Source organism: Mesoplodon densirostris, chromosome 17 (assembly GCF_025265405.1).
Source record: "Mesoplodon densirostris isolate mMesDen1 chromosome 17, mMesDen1 primary haplotype, whole genome shotgun sequence".
NCBI lineage: Eukaryota > Metazoa > Chordata > Mammalia > Artiodactyla > Ziphiidae > Mesoplodon > Mesoplodon densirostris.
The window spans coordinates 74,598,997-74,624,452 of NC_082677.1; the positions used below are offsets into that span (position 1 = coordinate 74,598,997).

The 25,456-nt window shown below is 42.7% G+C and overlaps 1 protein-coding gene across 1 annotated transcript in view; it reads left to right on the forward strand.

Annotated features, from left to right (window-relative positions):
• MYO16 (myosin XVI) overlaps positions 1-25,456 on the forward strand; it is a 407,151-nt gene that overhangs the window by 295,039 nt on the left and 86,656 nt on the right. The window contains exon 27 of the mRNA XM_060079968.1: positions 17,732-17,834. Within this exon, the coding sequence (XP_059935951.1) occupies positions 17,732-17,834 (103 nt within the window). The remainder of the gene's footprint in view (positions 1-17,731; positions 17,835-25,456) is intronic.

Here is a 25,456-nt window from a genome sequence, read left to right on the forward strand (position 1 = left end):
CCAAAATGGCTAGAATTGCATATTTATGTGCAGGGCCCTGAATAGACTTATGAACATTCTACCCCACACCCTGTGCCAAAAAAAAAAAATTATTTTGACTCGAGAAAAAAGTTCCACCTGCTTTGCCCACAGTAGAATTTTGAGAGTTAGCAGGAAATTTCCCATTCTCTCATTGATGATCTACCAGTGCTTTAACCTAGGGAAACCCTGAGACATAAAAAGATCTTAAGGTATTTCAAAAATTAATAAGTAACAAGGATAGATGCCTTTCACTGACATTTCTCATATGTCATCTCAGAAATCTTTACAGCCATTACCTGAAAATATTGCTATAAGCATTTATCAGACCAAGAGTAAGACTCAAAAAATTAAGACTTAAGCAAATGCCTCTGGCCTTTACTGTGTACTATTGCCATTCCATTTCAGTGGTCTGGGAATATATAAACATACATATGTAGCATATATAGTATAATATATAATATATAGAATACTAGCAATAATTGATCTGTTTCAGAGAAACAAACAAAAAACCTAATCAAGACAGGCCTTGAAAGGTATATATATAAATGAGTATTTATTTTATATATATATAAATAAATGAGTATTGTACATTCTTTCCTTAGGATTTTCATGTTATACATTCATTTACTTAAAAAAATAAAGTCTTCATTTGAAGCTGCAGATACATCATTCATTGACATATTTAACATTAAGAAACGTAGCAATCACACATGAAACCTAACAAAGTGCAGTGTTACATGATGCCTGTACTTCATTTCCCCCTAAAAGTTATTTTATTTCTTGCCTTAAATGTTACCCAGGACTTCTCTAAAGACCTACAAGCTTGAATGCTAAAACACATCTCTAAAACAGTTTTTCATTAGAGTAATACTGAGTTCCTACAAATGACCCGAGGCCCTGCTAAGCGTTGAGGATACAAAGATGGGTGAGTCTTGCCCAGATCTGATATTCCTCCCAGATAAGTTGGGCGAAGAGATGCATGAGATGGTACTGGGGTGCTGTCAGAGCCTATAAGTATAGCCCGTTATCCCACCAGAAGGAATGCCAAGAGGACTCTTGAGCAATGATGAGAAACAAGCTCGCTGCCAGAGGTGACGGAGGAAATCCCAGACTTAGAGTAAGACCTGAGGGTCTGATGTGAACAAAGGGAAGGAAGAAAGAAGCATCACAGGGCGTCTGGGGAAGACATTCTCATTGCAGTAGCCTAAGTACATTAGGGAAAATGACAGCTGAGAGGAAGGCAAGAACTGTGTATTTTAGGTACGAAACTTGGAATTTATCCTGTAGCTAATAGGCACTAAATGTTTAAAGCCATGTGATACTGTAGTTTCATTCCCCTTCAAGCCAGATCAGGGGTTGGCAAACGATGGCCCACGGGCCACATCCAGTTGGCAGCCTGTTTATTAGAGGTTATTGGCACCCAGTACCCCATTTGTTTACATGCTACCTGTGGCTCCTTTCACGTTACAAAGGCAAGATTGAGCCTAAACTATTTCCTGTCTGGCTCTTTACAGAAAAAGTTAGCTGGTACCTCCCTGAGCTAGACCTCTCCAGCACACTTTCTTCACCTGACACTGGACCAGATCATTGTTTTGGGGCAAGATAATTGTTTGTCACGGTGGGCTGGTCTGTGCATTGTAGGATATTTAGCAGCATCCCTGGACCCTACACACCAGATTCCAGGAGCTCTCCTCTCCCCGCTCATGACATAAAAACATGTCTCCAGGCATTGCCACATGTGCCCTGGAGGGCAAAACCACTTCGGGTTAAGAACTGTCTCTATGGATAAGCATCAAGGTCCTACTGTAGAGCACAGAGAACCATATTCAATATCCTGGGATAAACCATAAGAGTATGAAAAGAATATGAAAAAGAACGTATATATGTGTATAACTGAGTCACTGTGCTGTACTGAGGAAATTAACACAACCGTGCAAATCAACCACACTTCAATATTTTTTTTAAAAAAGAACTACTTCTAGTAGCTAGGTTTTAGTGAACATGACCTTAGCTAAAGTTGAAACAGTAGGAATTTGAGGGAACTGAAAAGACAGATGTGGGGAAAAAAAAACATATTTTGGATATGGAAGTAGCACCACTTAGTGATTATAAACACGAGGCTTCAAGCAGATGAGCATCAGGGATGACATCTGCAGGTCTGGCTTGGGTGTTCAGTCTGGTGCCTTGGGTCACAGTTAGGTGTCCTTCACTGAGATAATCACAGAGGACAAGCAGGTATCGGAGGGAAGAAATGAGTTTGGCTTTGGACACAGTAGGTTCAGGTACCTTGATGTGCTAAGGTAAAGAAAGCTAATAAGCTGTTGAATATGAGAAAATTCTGGAAGAAGAGGTGTATTGGAATGTCACTAGATTGTGGTCAGGGTTGAAGAAAACCAGAGGGTGCAGCGTCAGAAAATCCATGAGAATATGAAGCCTGTGGGAACTGTGACCAAAGGAATTTCTGCAACAGAGAGAACCAGAGAAGGAGCACAGGTTGTCTGCTGTATCTGTGTGTGAGAGAGAGAGATGCACAGAGGGTGCCGGGCAGAAGAAAGAGTGTGTACATTGAGGTGTGGCTGAGAGTCCAGGGCTTTTGAAAGATAGAATGAGAAGAAGCCAGACAAGAAAAGATGGAAGGTTAAGAGCTCCATGGCCTCCAAGGAATACTGTAAGGAGAGGCACCACTTAATGTGGCCTGAAACCTTCCCAAGACTAGTGTAGGTGAGCAAGACACTTTGCTTAAATGTTTTATAAGGGCAGGTTCCTTATAAATTAACTCCTAGCGTGTACAGACATCGCACTTGACAGGTGGCAATTGTGACAGCAGGAGAGGGTTTTCAAGGGCACCAGCATCACACCAGGTATTGGCAACAATTTGTGAAAGAGGTGAAGTGTCTGGGGATGCAACTGAAGTTGGAGCTTGCATCTCTTTCTCCTTTTGTAACATAGATAGATCTAGGGTCACATGTGCACTACACACCTTTCTAGAGCAACACATGTATTATGTATTACATATAAACACAGGTTTAAAGTGTATCCATTTTGTCATTTTCACTGAAATTGATCCACTCAGCAGTCCTGCTTTTAGATGGTTTGGGGATAGTTTAAAAATGGTTTTAAATAAATCAGCCATGGGCTTCTTTTAATACCACCCAGTCAGAACGTGTAGAAGAAGACACATCTGAAGAAAAATGGGGACTTGAAAAGTGTTTTAAACAACCCAATGAATAAGAGAAAAAGTGTGCTGCTAGGTAGCACTTGTGCAGGGCACAGTGGCCTGGAGAAGAAAAGATCTTTAGTGATTTCTTCTAATGACCACATCTGCTCCCCCTGCTTGGGTCCGATGCTGCTGAAGTAACCAGCACCTCTTTGCTGCTATGAAGTGAGTCTGTGCAAAGGTGGACAGTGAATTCCACCTCGGAGATGGTGACCAAGTGCCAGCTAGACAAAAATGGCCAATTACCCTTAATATATGTTACAAATACAAATAAGAAATAAGTGACTATGAAATTGTTGTGCTTTCACTTGATGTGTGATATGCGATGTGATGGTACAATCATTAGTTTTTATATATTTACATAAGGGGATGGTCACCAGCAAAACAATATCCCTGAGTTATTATTAAAATAATATTAAATATTAAATATTATTTAAGTGCATTTACTTTATAAATGCATATACTTATATACAAATATTATAGATTTAATTATCTTACTATATAAAATAATATTTAAATAACCATTAAAATTTTATTTTCTCCCACCGCCTCTCACTTCTTTTCTTCCTATCCTTCCGTTAGTCACTCAGCCAGCAGTAGCTTGTGGAATGTCTTCAACATAATAACTACTGTGCAGTACTTTAGGTATAAACATATGGAATGCATAGAATATTCTCCTCTGCCTCGGAAGCTAGGGAACTCGAGGATGAGATAGAAGAGGATGCATGCAGTGTCTAGTCCAGGCAGGTAGGTTTCCAGGGAGAGGGTTCACAAAGTCTCCTGGAGTAGATGTCATTGACCCCAGGCTTGAAGACCACTTAGGATTAACCAGAAAAGAAATCAAAGAACACTTGTCCACACAAGCAGGTGCAGAGCACAGCGATAAGGATGAATTGTGATTTCAGTAAAATTCAACGTGGCAGGAGTGCGTGATCCTGACGGACGGGAGATGTTTAACTAGGGAAACACAAAGCCTGTAAAAAACCAGGACCGCAAGCTGAAGGTGGGGAGTCCCTGAAAAATGCTGAGAAAAACCGTGTGAGGATTTGGAAAGACCGGGCAAAGCGGGCGCAGTTAGGAGACTATCGATTCCAGGAATTGAGACATAAGTAGATGAGGCTTTATGGCGAGAATGTAATTGAGAGGAAGAGGACAGAAACTTTAGAGATGTTTAGGATGTGAAATGATCAATACACGTTGATGGACCTGTCTTTAGAGACGTCCAGGTTTCCAGGTGAGGAGGTAGATAGACATCCAGGTTTCCAGGTGAGGAGGTGGAAAGACGGTAGACACCACATAGGAGTATTAGGAGTGGGTGTGGAACTTAAGGCGTGCGTGGGAGATCCACACTGGCTGTCCAGGAGGCAAGGGGGCATATTGGGGTGAAGTTCAGGAAAGTGGTTACTGTGTCTCACGTACACACAATTTTAACATCAGTTTATAAGGGATCCTTACAGCCTTGCGGGTTTTGAGACGGCTCAGGGAGAAATTCCAGGAGGGGCAAGAAGCAAGTGCTGAAAAGCACATGTATTGATGAGAAGGATGGAGGGGCTGAAGTGTATAAAGGAGGCTGAGACGTTGTGGAACAGCTGAGGGGCAGCCTCGAAGAATGGCAAGGAGACTGTTTCAATGAGGAAGGAGCCAGTGGTTTCATATGCCACAGAAAGGTCAAGTTATATGAAAACAGAAAGGGTCGCAGGAGAAAAAAAGCCCTGAAATGCAACCATTGGATTTGACGGTAGAGAAATTTGTTAGCTATCTTGACATATGAGGTTTCGATAAAATGATGGGCACAGAAATGGAAACTGGATTGCAGAGGTTGGAGAGTATATTGGGATGAGGAAGAGAATTGGATTTGATTATTGTTCCAATGCTAACCCACCTCTTGCTAATTCTCAGTTACCACATCACATTGTGGTAAAACACAACTTTCAAAATGGGAAAATCATGACTGTCATACAAGTGTGTTATGAACACCTATCAAAGATTTTTTTCAGTTCCTTAGGTAAAGAGGAGACTAATAAGGTGCTAAAACCAGATCTGATTTACAAGGGAAGAATTTATTTACAGAGATTATATTCTCTAGGGGCAAAATTTATTTACCCCGCCATGACGAACATCCTTTGTGTTGCTTTGGACAGAAACTATCTGCATGTCATCAGTTTCTATAGTTTAAGTTCTATCACAGCAAAGCTGCAAAATAGCTGAGTTAAAAGCAATCAAAGATTATACCTCTATAGAATTCGGTAATCCCCAAGGATCCACTGGACAATGCCCAGCATTCTTTTGAGAGGACATGCAAAGACAAGAACATATCTTGTTCACCATTTTTCCCAGTATCCAGCAAACTATTGTACACATGTTAATCTTATTGGTAATTATCAAGAGAAGTGGTGGAAAAGCTAGAGATGATTAAAACCAGAACTTTTAAGTGTGTGCAATGCCAAAGGTGTATAGTATGTTACTGGACATGAAGAGACAGAGCATTTTGCATATTATTAATTCCTCTAGGGTTCTAGTCAATACTAACTTTAATCATGCCTTCTCTGAATTAAAACTTTCATTAGAGGCATCCGTACCTAATGGTGAGTGATATACTTAAATTTCCAAGATATCTCAAATAGCATGCATCTTACATCATTTGGACTTATCCAGCCAATATTTTCAAATAGTAATAATAAGTAATCAATATTTAATATGACAATTATGTGCACATCTTATTTTCCCTCAAAATATTGGTGTACTGGGTTCTAATTCAAAAATGTTAGTTACCCTTCACTATTTGTTATATCATTCAAGATTAACATTATCTGTATTTAAAGTGTCTCATTAAAAGAGAAAAAAAATAGATGTTAAATTTTTGCTTTTGACCCTATGTTCTTAAAAATGTTCATTCCTTTCATTTCTTGCCTCAAGATGACAACTCAGTTAACTGACATTAGAATTTACTGCTGCTGACTTTCCATGACTCACCACAATACAAATGTCAATTTTGTCTTTTTTTTTAGTTTCTCTTTTTCTTTTTTTAATTTTCATATAATTTTTTATAATATATAAATTTCATATAATTTTTAAAGTTTACTTTCCATTTGCGGTTATTACAAAATATTGGCAATATTCCCACTGCTGTACAATACATCCTTGAGCCTATCTTATACCCAATAGTTTGTACCTCCCCTTTCCCCATACCTACATTGCCCTTTAACCCACCGGTAAGAGTTTGTTCTCTATATCTGTGAATTTTCTTGTTTTTTGTTATATTCAGTAGTTTGTTGTATTTTTTAGATTCCACATGTAAGTGATATCATTTGGTATTTGTCTTCCTCCGTCTAACATTTTACTCAGCACAATGCTTTCCAAATCCAGCCATGTTACTGCAAATGGCAAAATTTCATTCTTTCTTGTGACTTAGTAATATTCCATTGTGTATATATACCACATCTTCTTTCTCCATGCATCTATCAGTGGTCACTAGGGTTGTTTCCATGTCTTTGCAATTGTAAAGAGTGATGCTCTGAACATTGGGGTGCATGTATCTTTTCGAATTAATGGTTTTGTGTTTTTTGGATATATACCCAGGAGTGGAACTGCTGGGTCATATGGTAGTTCTGTTTTCAGTTTTCTGAGAAACTTCCATACTGTTTTCCATAGTGGCTGCACCAATTTACATTCCCACCAACAGTGTGCAAGGGTTCCCTTTCCTCCACATCCTCACCAACATTTGTTATTTGTAGAATTTTTGCTGCTAGCAATTCTGGCAGATGTGATGTGATACCTCGTTGTGGTTTTGATTTGCATTTCCCTGTTGATTAGCAATGTTGAGCATCTTTTCATGTGCCTGTTGTCCATCTGCATTTCCTCTTTGGAAAAATGTAAGTATTGGATGATGGTATTTTAAAATTAATGCTTTCTGTGTGGTATTTACATACAATGGAATATGTTATTCAGCCTTAAAAATGAAGGGACTTCTGCCGTTTGTGAGAACATGGATGAACCTGGAGGACCTGATGCTAAGTGAAATAAGCCACACACAAAATGACAAATACTGTATGATCTCACTTATATGTGGCTCTAAAATAGTCAAAATCATAGCAACAGGGAGTGGAAGGGTGGTTTCCAGGGGGTGGGGGGGAGGGGAAAACAAGGAAGTGATGGTCAAAAAGTACAAAGTTTCAGTTCTGCAAGATGCGTAAGTCTTAGAGGTCTGCTCTACAGCTTTGTGTGTATAGTTATCAGTACTGTATTGTTCTTAAGAATTTGCTAAGAGAGTAAATCTTATGCAAGTGTCCTTATCACAGTAATAATAAGTAAATAAATAAAAATAAAGAAGGCAGAAGGAAACTTTTGGAGGTGATAGTTATGTTTATGACATTGATAGTGGTGATGGTTTCACAGAGGTAGAGTTATTTCCAAACTCATCCAGTTGAATGCATTAACTATGGACACACCTCAATACAGCATTTTTAAAAATAATGAATACTTTCCAAAATTAACAAACATTATTGGGTTCAGATACTGAACCCCAACTCTTCATTCAGCTCTTGTCACACATTTTCAAAAGTAGACATTCAAAATAAAATTTCATCACTGTGCAAATCGGGAGATCTAGTTTCAGTGCCAGGCTGTTCCCTCAGAGCTCATAATAATTTCATTCTTCTTCATGATCTGCTAACCAATTATAATAACAATGATATTCAGAATAACAGGTTCCTATGGTTGTAAGTAACTCAATTCAATATCTGAAATCGACATAAATGTATTGAAATCATAAAATAACTGGCATTAGCCACCAATCTTCATAAAATTTTTTAGCCATTTACCTGGAGAAGAAGTGTCTTCTGTGTTTAGTAGGGAGAGAAAACACTGGAACAACAAATATTTCCAACAAATAAATCAACCTGCCTCGGTTTCCTGTTCCTACTCAAAGATAGGAGGTCAGACTAACCTCAGTGGATATTTGGTTAGGGAGCAAATTGCTTTAGGAACAGGATAATTTTACTGAAACCACAAAGCTTGGAGAGGGCTCTTATTTCAGCTTAAACAACAAATGAACAGCTGTTCTTTTCAGTTTAAGGAAACAAGCTGTTCTAGTACCTGACAAATACAGGCTATGGCTCAACCAGTAAATTCTGCAAAGTGTTGAGGGGGAAGGATGGAGCAGGTCAGCTTCAACGTCCTCACCGACTGCGCTAAGCATCCTCTTGGGCATGTGTAACGGGATCTGAAAACAGCAGCCTTGGGTCCTTCTCCTGCAACCGTTAGTTCAGCTCCATCACAGATTCAGTCCCCCGAGAGGGCCCAGCTTTAAATGTCCCCACAGTAGGTGGCCCTGCAGTGCCATACATGCATGGATGGGATTTCTGTGTGTAAAAAAATCCTCCGGCCCTATTAGAAGCAAGTACAACCTTGGCCAAGAAACAGGTTACCTGCTGCAAAGGCTGCTCAGGAAATGGAACTCTGTGTATATTTCACACCAGGACACTTTTAATTGAGTGTTTCACTTCCATCCATTTACTGAATAATTCGAATGTTCTTCTGTTGTACAATTAAAATGAAATGGTGGGACGGGCTTGAAGTAAGAGAACTTGAGGGCATTGTCATGTAAATTCTAGGCAGATGCTCTGAATCCATTTTTTATCTGCAGAGTGGTACTGGCTAATCCCAGAAGCCAAGGTAGAATTTCGCATTCTTTTTTATTATTCAACTCCCATATTGTCTGGGATGAGAGCCTCCGGCTTAATTACATGAAGTGCCTGAATGAATGCCACACAATTAAGGCCGCATCTCCGAACAGTCTGCTTGGCCACGGGCTCTGGAGTGAGATGCTTCCGAGGAAGTGACCATGGTGTGAGTGGATTCGTTTTGGTTGTGGTCCTCAGTACCCACTGCCTTCACCATGCCAGCAGCTCACAGGCTGCAGCCGGTTGGCACATTAGCGGTCATAGCCAAGGGAAACAGCACACCTTCGGTAGAACTCACACAAAATCATCACGGAGGTTTTCAGATGAAGGCTAAAAGGGCTTCTCCATGGCCTCTCAGCTGGCCCAGGAAGTAGGGTCCAGGATTCCCCTCACTATTCTGTATTATCTCCTTTCTCTTGCGTCTGCATCTCCACCAGCAGTGATGTAAAAGCCAGGCACTGAGTTTGAATTTTGGATGCTGTGTTTTAGAGTCGTAACAGATAAATGCCTAATAAATGTGGCTGTGATGACATTAAATAATAGCATAATAATGTCATGAAAATAACAGTAACAAAAGCAACACCCCCCAGCATAATGAGGGAGGAAGAGAAGGAGAGAGAGAAGGGGAATATCATCTTGACATAGGAGGCTTGGAATTTAAGGCAGTAGCATGGAGTCTTGCTCTTTACATTTCCTGTTTTATTAATAGTCCTCATTTATACATTAATCTGTATGATGGTTGCCTTCATCATTTCAGGCTCAAAAAAAAAGGGGGGCAAGTATCTGTTTTTGTCCCATCTCTCGTACACATTTAGTAGGAGCCATATTAGACTCAGAATTCTATAGCCTGGACTAAGTACCTAGCTTTGTTGTAAACTGACTTCTTGCAGTTATCATGTAATCTCTGTAAATGTCGTTCTGCGGTTGCTGTGAGAATTCAGTGATGCTATGGACTGACCGATCATCATACCTGGAATCTTTAGGCACTGGATAACTCTTCCTTGGTGTTTCTCCCTTCCTTCCATCTCTCTCTCCCCACCTTGCTTCTCCCCTGACCCCTTTTGAACTCCAGAGAATTGCATGTAGAAGTTAGGGATGACCCTCACCAAGCTAGTCACCCAGCCTCAGACAGAACTCTCATGTGGGCGTGCAGCTCTGGGGTGACATCAATGGGGCAGCTCTTCCACCACTGCCGCCCACCTCCCCACCCCCCGGCAACTCTTCCCAAGGACTCTGCTCCTAGGGGGCTCTTGAACCAGGAAACCCATGGGGATGTGGAGAGACACGGTGCCTTTGAATGGTGTAACCATTTTCTAAAGATAACAGCAGCCTATTTACCATCATTTGGAAAGAGAAGAGAACTGAGTCTTGCCCAGTGGCATGAGCAGTAGGTCTGCAATTGTCATAGTAACGATGGAAAGACTTGTCCCCTTAATAGAGTCACATGGAGATCCTGAGGGGCTTAATGGTGGTCCCAACAGATGTAAAAGGAAACTCAAGGCCAAATTCCAGTTCTGAACACTCCAGGAGACCCCAAGGCCATGGCAAAAGACAGCCAACATCCTCTTCCGGTTCTTCCTGTAAATATACAGGAAAAGAGGGTGCCTACTGAGGAGGGGATGTAGGTGAACCCACTGGAAACTGTATCAGGCTGACGAGGGCACAGCAAGTGCAGAGAAATGTTGGGGGGCAGAAGTGGCTTGATAGGCTTGATACAGAGGACCTGTGGGAAGCTGTGAGAAGACGGGCAGTTGCCTGTGATGAAGACTCCATGTGGTCCGCTGAGCAGCTCAGGCTTTGCTCTGCTGCGGAGGAGATGGGCATGGCGGGTGGAGCAGAGCCTGCCCATCACAGGACCATCAGCTCCGGGGGCTAACACCCAGACCAACCGACAACCCTAAATGGGATTTCTAAACCTTAAGACTCACGGAAGAAGACAAAGAATGGGTAACACTTAACACAATGGATTTTTGTGTGAACTAGAGGAGTTTGGACTTTTTGCTTTCGCATCCTTTTCTTTAAAAGGAACAAAAATACAAGTGATCCTCTTTAGTTGAAAAGCACTTGTGCAAATCCTCTCTCTGTGTGTCTCATTTCTCCTTCCTGTCCTCCCCCCACCCTCCACGTTGAAATAGATTCTATTTCTCTCTCAAGCCCACTTGTGCTCCTGCGTCTTCGTACTTCTCACTATCTTCATGACGTATGTCAGTCCCGTTGCTAGGCAGCTGTTATGCTCAACCCCCCACTCAGCATCCTGAATGCTGGAAATGGGCCCCAAATAGCTAGAAAATCACCCTTCTGCACCTGCACTGTGTTTACCATGAGAGCAGGAATATGAAGAGTACAATGACAATCCAGGCAAGTTTGTGGAAGGGGCAAAATGCATCCCTGTTTAACCATAGCCAGACGGCTACGTTCGTGCTACATGCCAGGTAGAGAAACCACACAGGGCCCTGTGGGAAATTTTCAAGGGAATGGTTAGAGAAGAGCCTGTGTCCTCATCCTGTCAGAACTAAACCTTAATGAGCGAGGTAACCTGGAGGAAAACAGAAATACACAAAAATAAGCATGGATAGAATGTAGGACTCGTAGATTTCTACAAGTGTTGCCTATGCAGTATGAACCTTCTTCGTTGCCGCTGTAAAGCAAAACACCCCAAAGCTCTGCTTGATTCTATTTCATGCTCAAGCTGTGGACCTTTTCTTTATTTACGCCATGAACCACGAGAGCCCAGTCCTCGTGCTTCTCCACCATCTGCTTATGTCTTGATGCCGTAGGATTCTGGTTTCTTCTGGACATTGTCTCAAGTCCTCAGTCACAAATCCAGCAGCCCCTTGTCAGTGCTGACATGCTCGCACCTCTCCACAAGGGTTAGTGCTGTGGACCCCATCTCACATCCTGCCTTCCCTGGGCTGCTCTGAAATCACACAATCCCAGCCCCATCTGCCCCTCTCCCCCTCCTCCTGCACCTGCCTTCACCTGCTGTCTCTCTCCATCTTTCCTTCAACGGAGAGCTGCCTCCATGCTCCATCTTCCTCTTTCTGTGGATTATGTAGGCCTTTCTCAGATAGAAGGAGGTTAACAGGAATCCTCAAGCATTCTTTTGTTGTTCTCAGATAAGTAATTAAAATATGTCCCTAATGAGAGAAATGTCATCAGGTCTTGAAATAAGAAAACCACATCTTTCTGGAGATATCATTTTAGCCAGGAAAAGGCACGTGTAGTATTTGAGCATGTGCAGTGAAATCAGAACCCATCTCGGTGACCAGTGCATTTCTTGGCATAGTATCTGGCTTGTAATAGGTGCTCAAAGAATATTTGCTGAATAGAATTCAATTTTAAGTGGTTTCAGGATTGAAACTGTCACGACAGAATTTTCTTTGAGAATGAAGAGATGAAGTCAATATTCAGCAAACAGAAACAATTTCAGAGAAATTGCATCTAAGTTTTTTCTTTTAAGCATTAGCTTAATATATATTCCTTGCATCTTTCTAAGGCAATGATTCTACAATTTCATGATAGTCAACCAAGAGTCACTACAATGTTTAACCAGATGTCTACGGTCACTGCATAAGCCCTTTTTTTTTTTTTTTTTTTTTTTGTCTCTGGGACTATGAGGGATAGAATGTCAAGGTTCTCCTTGAAACTGGAAGGAACAACCACTTTTGAAAAGAGGAATATTTATTTCATCCCTTTCCTTAGGTTCTATTGTACTTTACATTTCTTAATTGTTAGCTTTTTCTCTGCTACTTCAACTTCAATCTACCCATCTTATAATACAGAGACCCCAAAATGAAAAGGACCAGTAATGTGGTTCTTTCACTTATAATTTTGTAAGGTGTGGTCATGTCTGTTATTCTTCTATTGTCATCATATTCTTGATTCTGTGAGTGCATTGAGGAGAGGTTTCATGAATCCTTGATGTAGAAAGAGCACCTAATGACAAGTGTGTGTGTGACAGAATTTTTCAGTAACTATGATGGAACTTGCTGGGAAACCCCACACTTATACACTGGCAACTTAGGATGTAGACTGGCAGAAAGGGGAGGATGAAAGTCGTCAGAGACACGTTCACAAGAGAAGTGAGGCAAATGGAGCATCTAACACAGTTAGAGGTTTCAACTGTGTTACCCCAAGTAACAGAGAACCCTGAGTATTCAGAACCATAATGGAAAGAGAACCAGTTTCCCACATGGTAAGTACTGTCCTCTTTGGTCAGACAGAAGGTCGTGACAGAGAAGAGACTGACCCCGGCTGAGGAATTGACAACCAGGGAGGCACTAGGTCTGGTTCGGGGGTGTTGGTGACATTGGTCTATACCTCCTTTGGGAGTTTCACCTCCACTCCCCGTTTCTGGTTCTCCTGAGTTGCACTGACTGTTTCCTTCTGTTTATGCAGTATTGGTCTAGGGAAATAACTACTCTTCCCAGACTACTCCATCTCAGTAAATGTCAACTTCATCCTCAGTCTCCTAGGTCAAGAAACGACGTCATGCTCTCTTCCCTTCACATCCACATCAGTGCACTGGGAAATCCTATTGGATCTGCCTCAAATATGGACAGAGTTCAACCACTTCCTACCATTCCCGTTGCTTCCATCCTGGGCTGTGGGAAGAGCATCCAGAGGGTCTCCCCAGCCCCCCACTCGTTCCCTTTGCCTGCTCTCAGCCTCACAGCTGTGACGATTCTTTAAATGTCAAGTGATGTGACTCGTCTGCTCAAAGCCTTGCTCCCTGGAACTCTCAGAGTCAAAGCCAAAGTCCTTGGCATCACTGGTGGGGTCTTTGTCCTCACCCCGTGTGGATACCTCTGTGGGTCCACTCCTCCATCTTTCCTCCCCCTTTTCTTCTCCAGCCATGCCTGCTTCCTTGATTCCCTAAACAGGTACCATCCCACCCCAGGCTTCCAGACCCCATGCCCTCAATTTGGATCCCTGTTCCCCAGAGAGAGCCATGCCTCCTTCCTCACCAACAGGTTCTCACCCTGAAACCTTCCCTGCTTTATTTTTCTCCATCTCTCTTGTCATATCTGACATCCGTCCTCATTTACATTTCTATTATCTCTCTCTCCATCATGGGATGTAAGGGGTATAAGGATCTGGTTTGTGTCCTGCTGCATTCCCAGTATCTATTTTGTGCTCAGTCAACATTGGTTGATTGATTGAATGAGCCTGAGTGAATGAGCCACAGGACCCAGATTCTGGATGCGGAACTAGGTGCCAACCATGCCCCTCATCCCAAACCAGGATGAGACAAGAGTGAGTCAGCTGGGAGAGTTAACATTGACTTCTTAGAGTCGGCTAGTTTATCTGGAACGCAGGGCAGGTGTCAGCCTGAGGATAGGGAATCTTCAGTGGATGGAAATGACCACTTCTTGGGCAACAGAGGCCAGGAGGGTGTGAGGAATGAAAGCAAAGAAGTCCCTTCTCCAGTCATACCAGCACTCTCAGGACCATGTGCAGCTCCAGGCTCAGGATGATTATTTCCATTTGGTCTGAAATTGAAGTTTCTATGAGATCATGCTTCAGTGCAGTGATGGGCCCATGACACCACCCAGAGATGACACTCACATTCCAAAAGACAAGATGTTTTTAATTACACTAAAATAGAGTACCTCACCCTGTCTAAGATGACGTTTTTGTCTTTTCGGTTGAAATGTCAGAATTATACCATTTTAGGTGTCAAGAGAACAATATAAAATGAGAAAAAAAGGCACCAAGTGTTAAGATTTTTTGTTCTGACTTGTTAATACTGTATTCAGATACTTGAATTATGTCAATTCACTTCTTGGTGATAATTAGCAAAGTTCCAGAATGAGACAATTATAAAAGAATGAGAAGATAATTTGAGTGATTTCATTTCATTGTGTGACTCTGGGTAAGTGGTGGAAATGCGCTGATTTTCCTGAGTGTTTGAATGAGTCTGTATGTCATTATGAGTTTAGTTTACTGCTAAAGAAAAGCTCAGTCACCCAAAGGTCAGAGAACCAAGAGCTCTTATCTCTACATGTCCCGTATGCTGATGGTTACTGCGCGTTTCGCCGTTTGGGACTTTGATGTCAAACTCGTCCCTTTTCACTCTGGAACCATCTGGGGCCAGGGCTGCTTCCTTCCTGCCTCGGCCGGAGCGATGGTGGTGGAGACATTGCCTCCGGAGTCAGGCTGCCCCAGGTTCGATCTCAGACCCTTTCACCATCTGTGTCAGGTCCCTTGGGCTGCCCTCACAAAGCACCACAAACTGGGGTGCTGCGAACAACGCAGATGTACTTCTCACAGTTCTGGACGTCAGAAGCCCCAAATCAGGGCATCGCCCAAGCCCTGACCCCCTGAGACTCTGGATGGACTCCTTCCTTGCCTCTCTGGGCTTCGGGTGGTGGCCCCACAGTCCTTACAGCTGCGTCACCTCCCTCCCCACCTCCATCGTCACGTGGCGTCCTCCCTGTGCCTCTGTGTTTACGTGGCATTTTCTCTTCTTATAAGGACACCAGTCCTGTGGGATTAAGGCCCACCCTACTGACCTCCTCTTAACTGCATTACATCTTCGAAGACCCTATTCCCAAACAGGTCACGTTTCCTTTGGGGAGACACTATTCAACATCATCTGTGTGAACTTGGGCAAGTGAACTTAATTTCTGTGACCATCAACTTCTCACCATCAAAAGGAGATTATCATCCAAGGCCCCTGCATCTTGGAGGAGTGTGCGAAGCGACTTATGAAAAGTCTCCTGCATCCATTCGGTGCTCGAGAAGTGTCATTCCCCATCCTCCACTCCTCCAGCCCAATTTCTTCACTTATGCATACTTTCTACATGCATAGGCAATCGAGCAGACACCATGGGATGTGCAGAGAAGACCCCGAGCCCTGGGGAAGCTCACACACTTTGAGGACAGATAAAAATTAAATTAATGTTTATAACAGAACATAGAATTTGGGTCTCACACATGTGCGGTATTGAGAGAGGGGAAGATTACCCACTCAGTGCTTTGCCAAGGGCCTCACAGAGAATTTGCTGCAAAGCTAGAACCTGAATCTTGGTGTAGAGCCCCAATCCAATTTCTCTCCTATTCACATTGCGCAGTTATGTCAGTTATCATCTTTGAACCACTTAAACATTATAACACATAATCCCTGTTTGCCCACTGATGCTCCGATGTCATGTACCAGCATCTTTTGGGGATGCCCATCACCTTCAGGTGGCCCCTCCATGGCCCCCATACACTCTCCTCCTGGTTCCCGGCCTTCCGCACACTGCAGGGTAGAAAATCATATTCTTGCCTCTTATCAAAAAAAAAAATCACTGAATATTTCCATCATCCATAGATCATTTCAGACCATTCAGTGTGATCAAAATGATGAGCAAGATTTTTCAGAGCCGTGCCTCTAGCACTACAATTCATGTTCAGTCTCTGTTGCTTGCTATTTTTACCCCCTCCTGTACCCTGAGTTGATACATGAGCGAAAATCTATGTGTGAGAAGGGAGGGTGTTGCTGATGCAGCCGTATTTATTTTGTCTGACTCATGGCTAGCAATATCATGACAATTCTCAATCCAGGGCGAATAGTACGGTAAGTTTTTGGTGACAATGCTGAAAAGACTTTAGAGGGGAAATGAAAGTCTGCTGCTGAAAAAGTCACACAGGTGTATTTTCTCAGTATTTATGTTATACCCCAGACCCACAGTTCCTGCTGCGCTTCCCCCTCCAACCTCGCTTCTCTACCGCCCTTGCAGAAATAAGGAGCTGTGGTGGCCGCTAGTGGGACACGTCCAGCCCTCTCAGTGCTCTGCTGGATGGGGGTGGTGAACCGGGTGTGTAGGTGACACACCGCCTTCCTTAGATGCCCTCAGGAAACAAAGGACTCATTTGAGAAGATGCCAAATTTGCTGCAACAAACTTTAGATGAAAAGCTGAGATATTTTACAGAAAATAACAGAAAACTTAGGTGATTTAATTATCACCTTTGAGTTCCCAGGGCAGCCCAACGTGAGGATCATAAGCACACCAGATGCAGTTAGATTTTCTTCTCGTTTCTCCTGTCTCTCTCCTTCCCCCACTTCCTCCCCTCCCCCTCCTGCTCTTCCCCCTTCTCCTCCTCCTCCTAATGTGGTTTGGCTTACATGTCAGGCTAGATGCCATAAGTGCAAATGAAAACTTCACATAGATTTTTTTTTAATGGGTCATATAATTTTGAAAGGCATTTTTTTTTAGAAACTCATAGGAAAACTTTATATAGTCATGAATTTCAGCCAAAGAGTGAAATTTAATTATTCTGAGGAACTTTCCAAAACTAAAATGTCCTTCTAGGAGATTTAAAATACTCAGTATCTACTCAATGGGGAGGAAGCTTCTCTACCTCTCACTTAAATAAAACTTTTGGGTGTTTTGGTGTCCCTTTACTATAGATACTAACTACCTCTAGATTCACTCTCAAACACTAACAAAGAATGTTGGAATACCTTAAAACGTGTATTTTAAGAGTATTCTGCAAATTTAAATGAGAACTAATAGATTCATATTCTTCCTCTTCGAAGTTTCTTTTGATAAATGCTTTGCATCACTCCTGATAATATTAAAGATACATTCAGGATTGAGAGATATATTTGGTTCCTTTTAAAATAATTTTCCTTTTAAAGGATAAGGGCTGTTTCTTAGTGGTCCAATGTGAAATGCACAATGGATGGAGATTTGGGGGTGCGTGGGATAAAGTAAGAATGGGAAGAGTTTAAGAAACAGGGTAACAAAGGCAACCCTGTTGAAGATAATCCTTTGATGACCAATTCAGTCATGGCTTTCCTGTCCCCACTGCTTTTTGCAGGTATAAGCCCTTGGCTGAGACCCTCCCGGACGACAAGAGGATGCTGCCGGCTGAGGAGAGATGCCGGCTGGCTCTGCAGCAGTGCCCGTTACCAGGCTGGCAGGTGGGTGACCTACAAGCTCCTACCAGAGCAGTTAGGGTTTCCAGTAGGGAAGCAGAGTCCCCATGGGGAGCTGCCCCAGTCTCACTGGCAAAAACAAATTTCTGTGATGTGTTTGTAAAGACAGACGCTAAGTGTAGTCCCTGGAAACATATCAGTCCTTCTGATTCACTGGTTTCATCAGCAAACACAGGATGAAGGAAGCTCGGAGCCTCTGTTTACAGCGTGGGGAGCAGTCCGTAAGCCCCACTAAATTTGCCCACATCCCAGCCCCCAGTGCTGGTACCAGAGCTTTCTGGAGTGTCTAAAAGGGTGCAGAAGTCAGAGGATCCAAAACGGGGCGGGGGGGGGCGGGGATTGGAAGAGCTCAGGGGTCTGCTGGAGGGATAGCCAGGCTTCCAGAAGGAGGAAGGAGCAGGAGACAGAATAGCAGGGAGATGCTCCCCAGAAACACAAGGGCATAGTTTGGATTTTGTTTAATCCCTGAAGCAACTCAGAATGCCACCATGACTAGGGTTAGGAAGAGAAAGAGGAATTTAAAAAGTAAAACAACTGAGAAGGTAATGTTAGAGCCATAACAGGAAATAGAATAGAGTCCACGACACCAGGAATTATTGCAAGTTCCTAGATATAAAACATCTGAAAGTGCATTGGTGGCAAAGAGCTTGGTGGCCAATAGCTTAGGCAAAACATAACCATTACTGGAAAGCAGACATAAATCTCATTTTTAAAAAATGAGAGGGAGATAGAGCATCTTCAAGTGAAAATGCATGATAGTTGATGAGGCCAGAAAAGAGTACTTTAGTGCAGAAATGACATGAAGAGAAGGTTCAGAATTGCTGATGTGTCTGAAAGTGGCCCCGTGTGGGTAAGACAGGTACTGAATCCTGGATTGACACTAACACCCTTATCCGTCTACGATGAAGAACTAAGAACCTCGCACTTTAGCATCGATGAGTAACGTTTTCATCGTCGGTGCCCCCCAACCTCTTTCTTTATTATCCTTTCCCCTGTTCTTTCTTTTTTTTACCTAATAATGGAGTTAAGCTTTAAATAGCGGTCTGAAGGAGGACGCTCACACAGTCGGTAGTAGGCATGAACGCACATTTGTGCCAAAAGATTGGATAAAAAAAGGAGGAAAGAGGACTTGCTAACACAGAGTGATGTCAGCTAGCCCCGCTCGTCAGTGGCATAAGATGTGGGCTCACATGCAGAATTGTTCAACAAGCCTGTAGGCGGTGAAGTTCTTTCAACTGACTCATTGTCAGAACTTTTAAGCCAGTACCTGAACAGTAGTGTTTCCTGAATATAGAACACGAAGATTTTCTCGTTGCATTTTGTTCTTTAAAAAAACACAGATAAGAATAATTTACTTTATTAATGTTGAGAAAGAAGGTTGACTTGTCGAGACAAAGTGAGGGAATCTGGAAGAATTCTTCCACTGTGAGAGTGACCGGCAGGGACCGTAACACCTGACCAGCCATTGTTCCTCCGAGACACCTGTGTAGAGTGTGAGGTCAGACGTGGGCAGCAGGGGGGTGGGGAGCAACCCAGTGCAGCCTGGCAGCTGTCCCTCCGCCCACGTGTGCTAGGACACTTGACAGTGCGGCTGGGGACAGTATGACACTGAATCCCACATACATTGGGACTTTGAAAAAGTGCATCAAAATAACAAATGCGGAAGAGTTCCCATTTCATTACACTAGTTTATTTTCCCTCACTCTTTATCTCCCCAAAGGAGGCCAAAAATACAAGACAAAGAACAAAAAGAAACGTATTCATTTGCTGATCATGTTTGTTTATGCGTTCCCTATTGAATAGTTAGGAAAGATGGCTTTCTCCAGCTTCTCCAAGATGTAACCCTTCATATACTTTATGCTATAAGACAAATCATTGACTTCACAGAAATAAAGCTCATTCATGTTTCACTCTTGTGCTAGTCAAACAGCAAATGAAGTTTTTTAAAAAATTATTTATTTCTGACCTAGAAAGGCAGACCCCTCAGTTTCAGAAACAAAGCATTTGTTCGAAACGCGTTGATAGTTACAGGCAGAGTTGTTACCACCATCTTCTGGTTGGTTAATGAGGTCGAGGATTAAATAGGAGCTGTTTGAAGCAACAGCAGGTCCTAACGGGTGGCTCTTGTATGGGCAGCCTGATCCTCAAATTGCTGAGTCCAACTTACACTTCTGTGAAGCCGCCTGTGTTCATCTTTGGCTGTGAGCGGTTAGCGAGAGATTAATGGCTATTCTTCTCCAAGTTTTTTGGAAGCGATGCTAGAACATAAAGGGATTGGAGTCATCCTTTGCTGCGTGAATCTGCGTAGAGTGTTAGCTAGAAATTCAATTCTCTTAGCTAAAAATATGATCCTTTAATTGTGGCTCTGTTGGGTCTTGGGGATCTTGTGAGATTGCTTCCTTTCTCCCAGACATTGATCAGAGCCTGTGCAGGAAAGCCTCTGCATCATCAGTAGCCGGATTCTAGCCCCATTGTTCCTGTTCTTTCGCACGTTACAGCAATTCCATCAGTGGTGCTGAGCACCGGGATTTCCTTCTGTTTCAGACAAGGAGAGACGTCTTCCCTTCCGTGTGGTGCATTTGTTTACCAATCCGTGTGTGCTGTTTATTGTTTATGTAGCCGTGGGTTTGGAGTCGGTACGTGAGGCACTGGAAATCCTGATATTTCATAAGTAATGATTCCTCTCATCCTTGGAATTTGTTACAACTATTTATAGGGTTTTTTGTTTTGTTTTGTTTGCTTTATTTGAGTTAAGCCCTATAACAATTCCATGCAGAAGAAGGAAGGTAGGCACTGAACAGGAATAACCTCATTTCAGACGTGAGCAGGTCGTCTTAGAGCGAGACATACTGATCAAAACACAAGGTGCGGTGAATATTTCGTTTCCGTGGGGAGGCCCCTTTGCTGGGACCAGACCCGGGTCTTCTGTGCTGTGCTCTTTCCCCTGCACTCGCCTCGATCTGCATCTTTTAATGTAGGTACCGAAAGTCCCTTTCCTCAGACTACAGAACTTGAAAGGCATGGATTATGCATCCCGGCCTGAGCTTCCATCAGAGGCACTGGTAGCTTCGTTTATGAGTCGGAGCAGATTGCTTCCTGTAGTTCGTGTCTCTTTTCTGTTTCTGATTCGCCCAGTAGATGGAGGAAAAACAAGCTGGCTGCTTCCCGTTGCTGGCGATTCTGATCGGAATGTTTCTTATGCAACCGTCAGCCCACTGACCCTTCAGCAGCCAGGGCTTTTGGAGGCTAGGTCCTGACTGCATTTTGCAAAGAAAAGGAGGAGAAGGAGAAAGGGAGAAAAGAAGGAATTGGACTCAAGGGAAGAAGTGTTTGACTCTGGCCAGTGTTTAATGTCAGCTCTAGTCTGAGAGCGGAGACCTAGATGCTCCGGGCATCCGGAGGAAACAGCAGGTGTGGTGACGATTCTCAGGCCAGATGCGAGTCTAGGGGACGCTCGCCTCGTGTTCACCCCTTGGGCAAAGGCAGGTGGAGAACAGCCCTGCTGAAGCATGCAGGTTGCCAGCTTTGCTCGCGACCAAGCCCCCACCTCCCTGTCCTCTGCTTGTCCTCACTCGTGAGGTTGCCCACCTTCGACCAAGTGGCTGTCTGTCTGTCCTCCACCAGCGAGGAAGTGCATCCAAGGAGGCCGCGGCTGCCGGGTTTGCTGCTGTGTCTCCAGCACAGGTGACGGAAGGATGCAGGCAGACACTCTGTGCAGATTTGCAGGGCCAGTAAATGAGTCTGTGTCAATAAGAAGCTACCAAACCTACGCTATAGTTTAGATACGAGTATACACAGACATATACGAATTTTTAAAACCTGGAACAATTCACAAAAACCTAACACTGCTAATATCTGGGGAATGGTTTTGGAATGAGAATCAAATGGAATTTTTAGCTTGTATCTATGTTTAGAAGGTACATGTATCTATGCATTACTCCTGTAATTATAAATGACTTTTAAAATTTGTAGCCACTCCCTAAGTACAATTTAAGTGGAATATTGTGTAGGGTCAACTTAATTATTTTAAGCTTTTATGAAAAAAAAACAGTAAATCACACTGACCATGCTTTCCCTAAAGCATTTTTGTTTCCAAATAATAATTAGCCTATTGCATAATTTACACCACCGGCCCTTTCTTCTCAAAGGCATCTTCACAGGACTCGAACTGGTCCCCACAAGTTTGGGCAGACTCACTCAGGCCATTACTCCCTTTACATACTCAGCATCACTGTTTTAACAGAAGGGGGTTTTAATTTGATGAAAAGTGAAGAAAAATCATGAGGTAGTGATGACTGGAAAAGCATCCTGTTTGGTGATGGTTTCTTGTTCATGTTGATGAAATGACATATTTTAAAAATATGCTGGACGAATCAGAACTTTATCCTTATTTCAAGGCAGAATTTAAGTTGCTCAAAAGAAATAGAAGGTTCCTGAAATGATTTGAGTGGACTCTACATGACTGCCTTCCAGGACTGTGTTCTGTCTCACCAGAGGTATTTTTCTTTATGAAACAAAGAGTCTGTGGCGTACTTCATTTGTGGTGAAGAAAAAATCTACACAGTTTGAAAACAAATTAAATTAAGCTGCTAGTTATTAACCTTCTACTATTTGGTGTTTTCTAAATTATTCAGGTATTTCATTTATTTGAATATATACATTTTTAATTCAGTCCCACTTTAAAAGGTAACTTTAAAAATAAGCCCTCCGGACTGTGTACATTTAATCAAACACTTTCTGCCCTGATTTCCCCCAGCCATAGACCAGCGACTGGCAGGCACTTTGGCTCACATGAGACGTGTGTGTTTTGCCATGTTATGTCATTTATATAAAGGGAAAACTTTTGAAACTAATTCTAAGTGGAAAATAAATGGTATCATCTGATTTTCACACATTTTATATGAATCAACTGGTTAGAGGATGCTTTCTTCTGTGTAGTTATTTGAATGCTATATTCATTTTAAAGCCATCTGGAGGGTGACGAAGAGAGAAACAAATCTGTTAGAGCCCGTTCACGGGTGCCAGGGGTGCCGTGCAGCCCCCAGCACTGGTAGGGCCCAGGGGGAGCCGGGCTGGGGGATGGCTGACCCCCACTTAGCAAGGCTTTCACAGGGATAGGTTGCACTGTCGTTCCAGACTTTTCTAGAACTTTGGGGTGAGAGGAGCTTTGCGGACAAGCAGAGTGTCCTGTGTGACACCTGTTGCAGGACAGCGTGGAAGGAGAAATTTCGATGATAACCTGAGAGGGACTTCACATTTTCTCTAAGGCTGTATGAATGGGGAGTCAGACACGGGAAGGCTGCCGGTGACTCGCTCAAGATGGTACAGACAGGAAGTAAGAAATGAAATTAGAACTTTAACTTGACCTCAACTACCCACCTGATATGATTCTTACTCCTTGTGTGCGTGAGAGAGAAAGGAAGAGAGACTCTGAAGGAAGTAACAAAGGGCAGACTCCACATTCAATGAAATGTACATTTCCTGTTTGTGCTTATTCACTAACAGAAACAATTACAGGACTTCCCTGGCGCTACCTATTGCAGGGGGCACGGGTTTGATCCCTGGTCAGGGAACTAAGATCCCACATGCCAAGTGGCGTGGCCAAAACCATAAATTAATTAATTAAAAAACAATTACAATAATTATTTTCGTCGTCATCATCCTCTAATGTAATTTTCATTCCTTATATCTTCTCATGTAAGGCATGGCCTAGATTCTACTGCATGTCTCTCTAAAATATACGGCCTTGGAAGGACTCACTCTGACAGTACTAAGAATTGCAAGATTAACATAACATTAAGTAAAATCATTGGATGAAGGAGTGATTATTTCATTAATCTGAAATAGTCCAGTAGAGAAAAGACAATAAAAGTAAGAGCAAGAAACTGCTAAAAGTTTTAAACATGCTCCACTTTCTTTACATCTTTGAAGACGAGACCATTGTATAAGGGACCTTGACTCTTATTAGGACAATAAATTAATGGTTTATAGCCTTTGTTTTATTACTCGAGGGGCACATCATAAATCAACCATAAGTTCAAGCTAGAAAATAGCCTATAAAATTACTCTTTCTCTCATATTCCTCCTCTTTCTCTGGCATTATTAATTTTGAAAATAATAAAAATTAGGGACCTAAGAGTATCTCTTGGTACTATGTGCATTGTGACTGGGACGTGCTATATATGTGCACATATATGTGTTTCCTTTTTTCTCGTGTACTAAACACATACGTATACACATATATATGAATATAATTTTGTTATAGTGTTCAATCTTTATAAGAAACTTGAAAATTAGAGAAGAAAATATAGATCACCCACAACTGAACTACCTAAAGATAATTACTCCAAATCCTTGGTGCGTATTCACTCAGTATTTAAAAATAACATTACAGATGTTTGATTCTTGGACATTGTGTTTCCCTTTTGACTCTGAAATTTATTGAGGACAAATATGACATCTCTTTTTTTCTTATATATTTTCACACACACGTGTGTGTGTGTGTGTGTGTGTGTGTGTGTGTGTTTCATGATCACGTCTCCTGGGGTCTGGGTCATAGTAGACAACCAGTGTTTGTTAAATGAATGAACGAACGAACCTCCTACCTATTACACATTTCTTTTGGAAATGAAAGTATCCACAATCGAGTCTGGCTGATATGTGTGATAGTTTCTTTTTTAAAGTCGTTTTATGTTTTCCTTCTGAGCCTCGTTAAGCAAAAGGCTTAGTGTAATATCTGGCACTCAACCATTGCTAAGTGAGAACAGGGTATGCCTATGGCTAATGCAATTTTCAGGTCTTAGGAATCAATCTACTTTCTTCTAAGTCCAGGTCAACCAACCTTACTGAGCATCGTTTGTGTCCTGATATTACACAGGCCGTTGTGATGCAATGTTAAGGAGGAATGGCCTGTCCCCCTCACAGGGGTCTTACAGTCTAGTCTGGGGGGGGATGGGAGGGTGTACCATGAACAGTAAACGAATAAATAATTACAGGTTAGGGTCCTGTAACTCCTCACTGGTAGGGAACCAAGGTGGACACTGTGATGGCGAATCCCAGGGTCCCTAGCTCAGGTGGGCGGGGATCATAATGGGCATCTCCACAGCCACCATGTTCAAGCTGAGACCTGAGGGCCGGCAAGGAGCCAGTCACGTGACGGGGCAGGAAGCAGGGCGGGGCGGGAGCACTCTGTGCCGTCCCGAGGGGAGGGCAGCCCAAGAGAAGAAAGCTGATGGGAGCAGGATGGTGGAGCCCTGAACACCCACCGGTGACAAGGGTAGAGACCACACTGCGGGGCAGTGTTTCTCAGCCTTTGTTATTTCACTGTCACTCCCCTCCATGGGAAAAAATGAATGAGGGAATAGGACGGGGGGACAAAATCTTAGCTGTTCCAATAGTTTGTGGTCCTTCAAGGATCAATCTTCCTGGACAAGCTTGGCTCTTGACAATGACTGAAAGAATGGTGGTCCTGCCTACACCTGATCCAAGTCCATCTCTTCTGCATCAGTCTTGTCTTCCCCACTCCAGACTGATGTAGTCATTCAATAAGCCCTTATTAAGCATCTGTTGTATGCCACCCATCTTGTCATAGCTAAGGGGGGTTTTGC